Source organism: Anomaloglossus baeobatrachus, chromosome 2, assembly GCF_048569485.1.
Source record: "Anomaloglossus baeobatrachus isolate aAnoBae1 chromosome 2, aAnoBae1.hap1, whole genome shotgun sequence".
NCBI lineage: Eukaryota > Metazoa > Chordata > Amphibia > Anura > Aromobatidae > Anomaloglossus > Anomaloglossus baeobatrachus.
Genome location: NC_134354.1, coordinates 700,584,969 through 700,597,266, shown reverse-complemented (window position 1 = coordinate 700,597,266; position 12,298 = coordinate 700,584,969). Strand labels below are relative to the sequence as shown.

Genomic DNA, 12,298 nt, shown 5'->3' with positions numbered 1-12,298 from the left:
CTGCAAATTACCATTTATTAAAAATCCTCTGTTCTAAAGATTGAAAGTGCTTTTAATGCTTTAGTTTTCAGACCAATGCCAAGGTTTCCGCCACCTCTGGCCATTACTGAGGTTAGGCTGCTTTCACATCAGCGTTTTTCGGCACCGGATCCTTGACAAATGTGTTGTCATTTCAATGCATTGTCAATGGATTCGCGGTAAGATGCGTTTGCATGCGTCATATACAGGATTCGTTGATTTGCAGTTTTTTACCTTCTTTCAAAAACGCTACTTGAGCTGCGTCCAAATACTGCATATCACTGGATCCTGACAGAATCGCACGCAACTGCATGTGAACGGTGGTATGCTGATAGAAAGGATCCAGTTTGCTCTACTGAGCATGCCCAGAAAGCAGCCTGGCGTGATTCATTCTCTCTTTCACGGCTCCGGATCACATGATTTCAATGCCCGCCCATATAGTGCAAGTGAAAGGATCCTGTAAAATAACACCTACCACCTACCTTTTCATGCGTTCAACAATAAATCAACAGGATCCAGTCATCTGCGCTTTGCGTTTTTTTGAAGTTCGTCAAAAAACGCTGATGTGACAGCAGCCTAAAAGCTGCTTTACACGAAGCAATTAGTCGTGCGATCGCACCAGCCCCCATCGTTTGTGCGGCACGGGCAATTTGTTGCCAGTGTCGCACAATGCTGTAATTCCCCCGTCACATGTACTTACCTTCCAAATGACCTCGCTGTGGGCGGCGAACATCCACTTCCTGAAGGGGGAGGGACGTTCGGCGTCACAGCGACGTCACACAGCGGCCAGCCAATAGAAGCGGAGGGGCGGAGATGAGCGGGACGTAAACATCCCGCCCACCTCCTTCCTTCCGCATTGCCGGCAGCCGCAGGTAAGCGGTGTTCATCGTTCCCGGGGTGTCACACGGAGTGATGTGTGCTGCCTCGGGAACAATGAACAACCTGACGTTTGATTTTTAGAAAACGAGCGACGTGTCAACGATGAACAAGAAGGTGAGTATTTCTGCTCGTTCATAGCTGTCACACGCTACGATATCACTAACAAGGCCGGATGTGCGTCACTTACGACGTGACCCCGCCGACATCTCGTTAGATATATCGTAGCGTCTAAAGTCCGCTTCTGGAGCACACGTGTTGATTTCTAGCTCTATGAATTCAATCCTACAAGTGGCACCCTGAAGCTGGCTGCGTCTGTCCCCCTTTGCTACCAGCATGGGAGATCACTCCACTTGATCCAGCTTCGCAGCCATGGCTCTTGTTTGAACTGTTAATCTTCAGGAGCACACCAGCCGTGCAACCAGTAAGGGTACCTTCACACTTAGCGATGCAGCAGCGATCTGACCTGGTCAGGATCGCTGCTGCATCGCTACATGGTCGCTGGTGAGCTGTCAAACAGGCAGATCTCACCAGCGACCAGTGAACAGCCCCCAGCCAGCAGCGACGTGCAAGCGACGCTGCGCTTGCACGGAGCCGCCGTCTGGAAGCTGCGGAGACTGGTAACTAAGGTAAACATCGGGTATGGTTACCCGATGTTTACATTAGTTACCAGCGCACACCGCTTAGCTGTGTGTGCAGGGAGCAAGGAGCCGCGCACACTGAGCGCTGGCTCCTTGCTCTCCTAGCTACAGTACACATCGGGTTAATTAACCCGATGTGTAATGCAGCTACATGTGCAGAGAGCAGGGAGCCGCGCACACTGCTTAGCGCTGGCTCCTTGCTCTCCTAGCTGCTGTACACATCGGGTTAATTAACCCGATGTGTACAGCAGCTACATGTGCAGAGAGCCGGAGCCGGCAGCACAGGCAGCGTGAGAGCTGCAGAGGCTGGTAACTAAGGTAAATATCGGGTAACCACCTTGGTTACCCGATGTTTATCTTGGTTACAAGCTTACCTCAGCTGTCAGATGCCGGCTCCTGCTCCCTGCTCGCTTCATTTGTCGCTCTCTCGCTGTCACACACAGCGATCTGTGTGTCACAGTGGGAGAGCGCCTTTGAAGAAAACGAACCAGGGCTGTGTGTAACGAGCAGCGATCTCGCAGCAGGGGCCAGATCGCTGCTCATTGTCACACACAGCGAGATCGCTAATGAGGTCACTGCTGTGTCACAAAAAGCGTGACTCAGCAGCGATCTCGGCAGTGAGCTCGCTGTGTGTGAAGCACCCCTAAGCTAGCAGGAGGCAGTGGAGTGGTGCAGAGAAGATTAGAACATTATTATAAAGGAAATCTGTTAGCAGTATTTGCTCCCCCATGTAAGAACAGCATAATGTAGAGCCAGACCCTAATTCCAGCTGTGTCATGTACTGGTTGTTCGCTGTCATTTTGATAAAATCACTGTTTTATCTGCGGCAGTTCTTTGAATGCCGAGCTCTGTATAACCCTGCCCACACTACTGATTGCCAGCTTTCTGTGTACACTGTGCATAGGCAGAAAGCTGCCAATCAGTGGTGGGGGCGGAGCTATACAGTGCTCATGAATATGGTTGACTAAATAGCAACAGGTTTACTCTCCTCTCCTGCTGATAAAACAGTGATTTTATCAAAACTACACTAAGCAGGCCAGTAAGTGAGACATTTCTGGAATCTCTGCCCCCACATTATGAGATTAGGTGGGAAAAATATGGTGACAAATTTTCTTTAACCCTTTCCCAACATGCACCATACATGTACGGCGCAAGTCGGAAGCAGCTGTAGGGAGCGGGCTGTGTTCACACCATACTCAACATGTAATGGATGCATATTACAGCCAGGACCTGCCTCTAACAATCACGGGTAAGCTCCACCTGTGATTGTTAACCTGACTGACAGTAGGATTCAACATGCGCCGGCATGAAGGCACGCACTTTTAACCGTCAAGTCCCCTATTAAAATAAGTTTTAAAAATGAACTAAAAATTTATATCTAGCTATCTATATACAGTGTGTGTGTGTGTATATACATACATACATACATACATACATATACACACACACACAGATAGATATCCGGTCCCCAAATAAGTTTATGGGGATCAGAAGTCGGAGATTAAAAATGTTAGTAGAAGGGATAGGGAGATAGAAGCGCGTGCTGTACTTAAGGAGGCTTTGTCATAGCGGTACGCTGCATGCAGGTCACGCATTCACTTCCGGAGCAGTTAATTAACTTTCATTAAAAGTGCATCGCTTTCCCTGCCCATCGGCGCCTGTGACTGGTTGCAGTTAGACGCGCCCCCACACTGAGTGTCAGCTGACCATTTCCAATCACAGCTAGTCTATAACGTAGGCCAGGGTCACACTGGCGTATGGCATCTGATGCAAGATGCCAATGACTCCCAACTCAGGCTCTGTTGTGAGCGTGAGTTGAGTGTCTTGTGACTGTGGTCTGTTCCTGAGATCGGATCACAGCTGCGGAGGAGGAGGAGGGATTAATCCCCCCATCTCCTCCATTATCAGCCTGTGCGTATATCACACTGCACTTGGATGTCATCAGTGCATTTCAATGTTTCGCACCCATAGACTTGTATGTCTGCAGCATTGTCTTAGCCAAGTGCAACGCAAGATTTTCTCACTCCACTCGTGCGAGTCATACACCAGTGTGACTCTACCTGTACAGTAAAAATAAATAAATTGGCTTAGGGTCCCCTGATATTATGATACACAGCACAGATAAAGCCCACGGTTACAGGAGGCAGCCCCAGCCCTGCGCTAATCTTGACTGTATATCAAGCCTGACAGCTGGGATGTTGGTATTCTCAGACTGGGGAGGGCCAGTCTAATGGATGCTGCAATCCCGGGCGGTTTCATGTTGCTATTTTTAGGCTGGGGGTCTTAATAACCATAGGCATCATGCGGTTCCTCTTATTTTGATACACAACCAAGATAAGCGCAGGGCTGGGGGCTGCATCCTGTAGCCGGGGGCTTTATCTGTGCTGGGGAGCATAACATGGGATGAGCCTACGATACTGATCCACAGACAGCACCTGATTGGTTGCAGGCAGACGCTGTCACACAGGCTGGGGGCGCCTCTGACTGCAACCAATCACAGACGTCAGGCAGGCCAGTGGGCGGGGAAAGCAGTGCATATGGATGAGTAATGATGAGCGGCTCAGGACGTGAAGGAGTGGCTGCAGAAGCAGTGTACAGCCGCGACGGAGCCATGGTAAGTATGAAGTGCTTGTTTCATTCTTATTTTCTTTATTTTTTCTTTTTACTTCTTGAATGCCGGATCCAGATCAAACAGTTAGGGTATGTGTGCGCACGTCTGCGTTCTGCCGTGCCGAATTTTCCGCAGCATTCTTGCGTTTTAGAACGCAGCCGAAAAGCTGCGTTCTGAATATATTGTTGAATGCAGAATTCATGCATTCTGGATGCTTGCTCTGCCATAGAGAGGGTGCGAAAAGCATCCGGAATGCACAAAAGAAGTGGCGTTGGTTTTTAGAACGCAGCGTTTTGGAGCAAAATTTCAGTATCCGAAACGCTGCACTCTCAAACGCAACGTGTGGATGGATTATGCACAAACTTCATAGATTGTGCTGGGGACGCAGGACGCATGCAGATACGCTGCAGTTCTGGACGCAGCGTAAAAGCATGCAACACGCAGACGTGCGCACATAGCCTTAGAATCCCGGGCCTGGCACCTGAACATCTTTGAAACCGCGCAGATCCGGACTTTTACAGTCTTGGTCCGCCCATCACTAGCAAACACTGAACAAAAAAAATTAAAGAACAACAAAATTAAGTTTTTTTGGTCACTGCAATACCACAAAAAATGCAACAAGTGATCAAAACATCATATCTATACCAAAATGTACCAATAAAACACCTAGCAAAATATAAGCCATTACACAGCTCCAGCGACTGAAAAGCGAAAACGTTACGGGTCTTGGAAAATTATGACACCACCCCCTAAATGTTTTGTTTTTTTTTTTGCAAACTTCAGATTTTTTTTTTTACCACTAAAATAATAAAAAATATGGACATGTTTGGAATGGCCTTAATTGTCCTGATAAGGAAAATCTTGTTGCAAGGTCATTTTTACCACAAAGTGCACAAAGTAAAAACAATTCCCATAAAACTGTGTAAGAATTGTATTTTTCTCACAATTTCTCCCCATTTGGAATTTTTTTCTCAGTTTAACAGTATGCTATGTGGTAAAATGTATGGCGTCATTCATTTTGTGTACTTGTGTATAATTGTTTGTACAAATTAATGAGGCACCTTCAGGTGTCTGGAAACTGTACCCAAGGATGAACCAGACCTGTGCAAGTCCACAATTCTCTTCCTGAGATCTTGGCTGATTTCTTTTGTCTTTCCCATGATGCTACACAAAGAAGCAGTGTATTTCAGGTGTGCATTAAAATACATCCACATTTGTGTCTCTAATTAACGCAGATGTTGACAATAAACTTATCAGAAGCTTTCAAAGACATGACATCATCATATGGGCTGTCCCATATCATTTAAAGGCATAGTACTCTTAATGTATGTAAAGTTTTGACTTTGCAGAAAGAAATAAAAATGCCTTACAACATTCTCTCATTATTCTGGAATTTACCAAATATAGATAATTTTAGTTCCTAATGGATCTAAAACGGGAAAGGTTTGTTCTGATTTCATGTCAGATAGTGAGTAAAACATGGAGATGTGTCTTTTTAGATACTTCTTACTGCATTCTTTTTTCGGCTATGTGTAAACCATAAAACCGCAATTTCTATTTATTTTTGTTTATGAAGCGGATTAAATTACATTTTCATACATGAGACTTTTCTAGACACGATGATATGACGTGCACATTTTTTTTTTTACCTTTACCTAGAATATTTGTCCCCTTTGGGAGGCTTAAACATTGAAATGGACAGTATTACTCTAAAAAATAATAATAATAATAATAATAATAATAATAATAATAATAATAATAAATTCATGGTTTACTTTGAAGCTCGGTCATAGTCTGGGTTTCTATGGAGCTGTGTGATGGAAGACTATAGCAACTCATTGGTGCCCTATGGTCACATTGTGGTGAGACTGATGGGCACATAGAATGAATTCACCCCTATGACAGCGTGCTGTTAATGATGCGGTCAGGGATTGACTTTGGTATTTCATAGGTTAATGGTCATGGGCGGAAATTGACTTCACCCGCGGCGGTTGGAGGCAGACCCTGGCTGTGACACGCAGCCATTATCTGGCAGGTACGGTGTGGGCTAAGCTTGTCAGCCTGCTCCATACACTTTGCTTCTACAGTGGATGTTGGGAGGGGGTAAAGAACACTTTAATGGGCACCATGAATCAGAGGACAGATGTGCAATTGGAGCTTGGTAGGTTTTTCACCGAAATTTTGCCGCATTTCAGAGAAGATTTGAGAAGTTGCCCACAGACTAAAGGCAGCCGACGAGGCCTTCATCCAATTTCTCCTAGTTGATTGATATGCCTGTATGTAGGGAGATACCTGTCAATCAAGTGAAGCCGGCAGGGGGCCACATCACACTAGTCAGGTCTCGCCCTATAATCCCCTACTTTTAAAAGTGTTTTCTCTGAAAACGCTGCAGCATTTCAGAGAACATACCTGTCTATAATTGCACAGCCAAGGCTGATACATGCTTGAGTTTCATGCCGTATGAATCAAATGAAAGCATTCATTACAGTGTAGGACACCTTCGATCAATTTTTACTACCATATTATTTGATTGTTTAAATATTAATTTCTGAATTTTAAAACTTCCAACCATGGTTATCAAATTATCTGCATGAATTTTCCTATGGACAAGATGTTATATGAGCAGGATATAGAAAATTAGAGTAATTGATAAAGTGCATGTGAGCACATAACAGTAAGTGACGGTGCACCGTGCAAATCTGACATGTCCAACTAATACATGCTTCATAGACTCTCCAAGTCTATCATCCAGTTTTCCTAATGGCATAATCCACTAAATATGACAAATTACAGTTGCAGTAAAATTCCATAAATATGAACATAACAGACTTGTCTAATTAAAAAAAAAATAATTTAAGATCAGACTTTGACATAAAAAAAGGTAACTTTGCAATATACTTATGATAGCACAGCTCCTCCAGCTGCCTGATTTCACAGTTTGTCCTGACAAGTCCACTTCTCGTTTGGGTTTAACACAGGGGAAAAGGGGGATGGATCGTCGGCGCAAATGGGGGCTGGATCGTCGGCGCAAATGGGGGCTGGATCGTCGGCGCAAATGGGGGTTGGATCGTCGGCGCAAATGGGGGCTGGATCGTCGGCGCAAATGGGGGCTGGATCGTCGGCGCAAATGGGGGCTGGATCGTCGGCGCAAATGGGGGCTGGATCGTCGGCGCAAATGGGGGCTGGATCGTCGGCGCAAATGGGGGCTGGATCGTCGCCGCAAATGGGGGCTGGATCGTCGCCGCAAATGGGGGCTGGATAGTCGGCGCAAATCGGGGCTGGATAGTCGGCGCAAATGGGGGCTGGATAGTCGGCGCAAATGGGGGCTGGATAGTCGGCGCAAATGGGGGCTGGATAGTCGGCGCAAATGGGGGCTGGATCGTCGGCGCAAATGGGGGCTGGATCGTCGGCGCAAATCGGGGCTGGATCGTTGGCGCAAATCGGGGCTGGATCGTCGGCGCAAATGGGGGCTGGATCGTCGGCGCAAAGGGGACTGGACGAGGGGCTTATTTCAACAGCTAAGCCAGATTCCTTCTGTCTCTGCATTGATTGTGAGGAAGAAAGAAGTTGACTTAGGAAATGAAATAAAACAGCCAGATATTTATATTTACAGCACTAGTGACTTGTCAAGAAAGGAAACTCTCTCCTAAGACAAGTCAAACCAGAAGTAGAGCTATACCCAAGCCGCAGGTAATTTATATGGTAAAATACTCTCCTCAAGATAAAAAACAAGTCATGGACTTCAAGAAATCGCAGGATCTATAGACCTGTAGTGATATACAAAGGACTGAAAAAATGGAAACATTTTTCAGACCATTTTGATTTATTCAGTATTGAGTATGAGCATCACTCGCATGCGCAGAAATACAGGCACTAACGCCTTGTCTGCCATCAGTGAGGTTATTAATGATTGAGGAATGTTCTGCCATGCTGAAAGCACTTGGGCCTCCAAATTATCAAGATCCACTGCTGGCAGCTCTCTTTGGAATTGCCAATCAATAACGTCACATATGTGGTATATATAAGGACAAATCCGAAGACTCTGCAGGTTATGCAACATATTCAGGCTGCGCAGGCACAGTAGTATGAGCAACATAAACAAAAAGGTTGCTGGGACATTTTGCAGAAATTACTGTACCACTGGGTACCCGATTAATGGATTCATTCTGTACTGGCAGAAAAACTGAACTCCATGCTAAGTTGTGTAAGTGCAGGTATGTGTGCGTGTGGCAAAGTCGATACTGAATAAATAGGTTTTGAAAATTTTGCTTTCTTTTTTCAATTAATTTTCACCTACGTATCATTTGCAGGTCTATCGATCCTGCGATTTCCTTAATTTCACAACTGAGAAATGTAAATCAGGCCATTACTATATAAATAAATGTGTACATGTAGATACTATCAGTAAGAAAATAAATGTGCGTATAAACACACACATATTTACAGTGACGAGCAAAAGGGTAACAATGACAGATTCCCTTTAAAGTCACCTCCTTTGTGTGTAGATCTTCATGGATCTACATCCGAATGTGTCTTGGACTCACAGCTGAGTACATACGAAATAAGTGAGAAACCGTGCGGCCAACACCTTCATTTCTTGAGAAGTTAGCAAAAAAATATATAATTTTTTTCCTTTCTTAAAATAGAAAAGTTTCTGCAATAAATAAAATCTTTTCTGAAATAAAACGTCATATCGTGGGAAATGAAACACCAGGTTTACGAGCTCTTCCCATAGCAAATCCTTTTGTTCTTGAAGCTGAAATCATCCTCATCATTGTTCTTCAGATCTCCATCTACAGAAATGAAGTGAGAGATAACCCAGGACCACAGAGGGAGGCTAATCGTATGATATCACAGCCTGGCCACTGAGGAGCCACGGGATAATATACTCACTTTCCACAGGTATGGAGTGCGATGTGTTAGGGCTCAGTCTATGAGGATTTTGTTGCCACTAAAAAAAAAAAAAAAAAAAAAATTAAAGACATTGGTAATGAAAACCGAAGCAATAACATAAGTATTGTCTAATACAGTACACCATGAATTTCTACATCTTCTGCATCTTCCATCAAGAGTTCCACAGATTCCTGATCAGCACTGGCATCAGCTGCAGCAAGTCCCAAACCCAAAAACTGTGTGCTTTCCGCACAGCTTTAATATGGGAGCGAAAAAGGCGCAATAGGGTCTTACCCGATTTACTGGGTAGAAGAGTAAAGGAGTAGTGCACTCACATGATTGGGTTGTGCCAGTCACAACCCCTTCATAGACTTAAATAAGTGCCTTAGCGGTCCAGCAGCGGCCCCGTTGCAGAGCGGTGTATCAAGGAAAAAACTGGAGAAAACCAGGTTTTTTGCCGCGCTGAAAACCACGAACATCAATCATCAATGTCATACAACAATGTTCTTTTTATTGAAGTAATTCCAACGCGTTTCAGAGACTCATCTGTCTCCTTCCTCAGGGGAGTCGAGTTCTTTTTTACCCTGAGGAAGGAGACAGATGAGTCTCTGAAACGTGTTGGAATTACTTCAATAAAAAGAACATTGTTTTATGACATTGATGTTCGTGGTTTTCAGCGCGGCAAAAACCTGTTTCTCTCCAGTTTTTTCCTTGATACATATTCTGCACAGCTTGGTATTTTCTGTCTCCTACACAACAAAGCTAAAACCTAATGGCCCACGATTCATCAAAACAATTGTCAGAATTATGGTACAGTTTTGTTTTTTTCACGACAGTTTCTATTATCTCTGCCAAAATGGGTGAAACTGGGTGGGATGGGGGCGCAATGGAGATGTGACCCCACAGCTCGTCTAATTTATGACAAGCTGTGGCGTTACTAAAGCCAGAAATATTACAGGGGTAAGATTTGTGCAAGACGAATGTCGCTTGTCAGACACTTCAAATTCAGGATTTCACGCTGGAAGCTATGTCCTGCAATCCCTTTACATGGCCTGTCTGATTCCTGAGAAATCAGTGTTTGAATCCCACAATGACCTAGTTGTTAGGGATGATTCTGCATGTGCAGTGCAGGAACTTGTAACTCCTGGACCCCAACGCAAACGTTCCAACACAGACCCCATTATCACAGCTGACCTTTTCATACAGGAAAGAGACCATTTGGGCCCCCTAAGCTCTAGCGGCCAAGTACAACTGAAGCTCCTGCACTCATAAGTACACTCCTGTGCATCTGCATGTGCAATGAAATGGTGCACTGCAATAAAATAGCCAGAAGAGGGACCCAATTTCTATACAGATCACACCATACAACATGTAATGAGCGTGAGTGAACTTTGTAATCCAGAATAAAATAAATGCTTGACAGAAAAAGGTGTTACATGGAAGTGTGTGGGAGCGAAAGTGAGTCTGGCTTTCTAGGTCTGATATATATATTGAGTGTAGCCAAGAACCAATTAATTGGCTATAAAACAATGTGGCTACTTTTTTTGCACGGTATCACTTATATTTCTGTGTAGATTTGGTGTAATATATGAAATAACACTGAACACACCTAACCCCTGCCCCACTATAAGGCTATGTGCCCACGCTGCGGAAAATGCGCGGATTTTGCAGCGGATTTCTCACGGAAATGCCGCGGATTTTTCAGAAATCTGCAGCACAGCTACTCCCCAGCCATTTCTATGGCATTTGGGAAATGCTGTGCCCACGCTGCGGATTTTTCCGCAGCGGAAATCATGCGGATTTCCGTGCGGAAAAATCTGCAGCATGTCAATTATTGTTGCGGATTTACCTGCGGATTTTGCCTATTCAATTGAATGTAAAAAAAAAAACGCAAAATCCACAACGAAATCTGCGTCAAATCCGCGAAAAATCCGCAACAAATCCGCACAAAATCAGCACGTATGAAAAGGTGCGGATTCCGGGGGGAATGCTGCAGATTTAGCTGCAGAAAAATCCGCAGATACAGAGTCCCGTGGGCACATAGCCTAAAACTCCTCCAAATCATAGTAATAAGGAAAAAAAAAAAAAAGAGGACGACTTGGAGCCCTCGTTCTAGTGGAGGTCTCAACAATTGAAAATTTAGGACATGTGTATAAAGAGGCTTTGTAGAGTTTTTCATAGCAGGTTCACATAAACAAAAAAATTTACTGGAAAAACCACTGCAAAAACTCTTCCTATTCATTTCTATGCTAAAACCCCTTTGTTGTCAATATGTTCAGTCTTTGAGTGTTTTTTTTCCTGCCTTAGGGTTTGAAAAACACTTGATGTGGGGAAAAAAAAGTGCATGTCACTCCTTTGAAGCAGCTCTTGATGAAGTCAAACTATTCAATTGTCCCCCACTCCCCATAAAAAAGTTGCAAAAAATATGCTCCCAAAACTGTAAAAAACTTCAACTGCAGGAAACACAAAACACAAAAACTTCCCAAAGAAGAAGAGTTTTCTGAACTGGTTTCCAGTAGGAAACTGGTAATGATGGAACACAAAAAGAAGGGAATTTTGTTTACTTACCGTAAATTCCTTTTCTTCTAGCTCCAATTGGGAGACCCAGACAATTGGGTGTATAGCTATTGCCTCTGGAGGCCACACAAAGTATTACACTTAAAAGTGTAAGGCCCCTCCCCTTCTGGCTATACACCCCCAGTGGGATCACTGGCTCACCAGTTTTAGTGCCAAAGCAAGAAGGAGGAAAGCCAATAACTGGTTTAAAGACCAATTCAATCCGAGGAAACATCGGAGAACTGAACCATACCACATGAACAACATGTGTACCCGAAAAAACAGAAAAACCCCGAGAAAACAGGGCGGGTGCTGGGTCTCCCAATTGGAGCTAGAAGAAAAGGAATTTACGGTAAGTAAACAAAATTCCCTTCTTCTTTGTCGCTCCATTGGGAGACCCAGACAATTGGGATGTCCAAAAGCAATCCCTGGGTGGGTAAAAGAATACCTCATGATAGGGCCGTCAAACGGCCCTCTCCTACAGGTGGCCAACCGCCGCCTGAATGACTTATCTACCTAGGCTGGCGTCTGCCGAAGCGTAGGTATGCATCTGATAATGCTTGGTAAAAGTAAGTAGACTCGACCAGGTGGGTGCCTGACACCCCTGCTGAGCCGTAGCCTGGTGCCGTAATGCCCAGGATGCACCCACGGCTCTGGTAGAATGGGCCTTCGGCCTTGAGAGAACCAGAAGCCCAGTAGAACT

General features: G+C 44.6%; 1 protein-coding gene across 1 annotated transcript in view; it reads right to left on the bottom strand.

The window, feature by feature from the left end:
* Positions 1-2,012: 2,012 nt before the first annotated feature.
* Positions 2,013-12,298, bottom strand: part of CDADC1 (cytidine and dCMP deaminase domain containing 1) — a 66,155-nt gene continuing 55,869 nt past the window's right edge. The window contains exons 8-9 of the mRNA XM_075337272.1: positions 9,040-9,097; positions 2,013-8,939 (exon numbers count right to left, since the gene is read on the bottom strand). Coding sequence (XP_075193387.1) covers positions 8,863-8,939; positions 9,040-9,097 — 135 coding nt within the window. The 3' untranslated portion in view covers positions 2,013-8,862. The remainder of the gene's footprint in view (positions 8,940-9,039; positions 9,098-12,298) is intronic.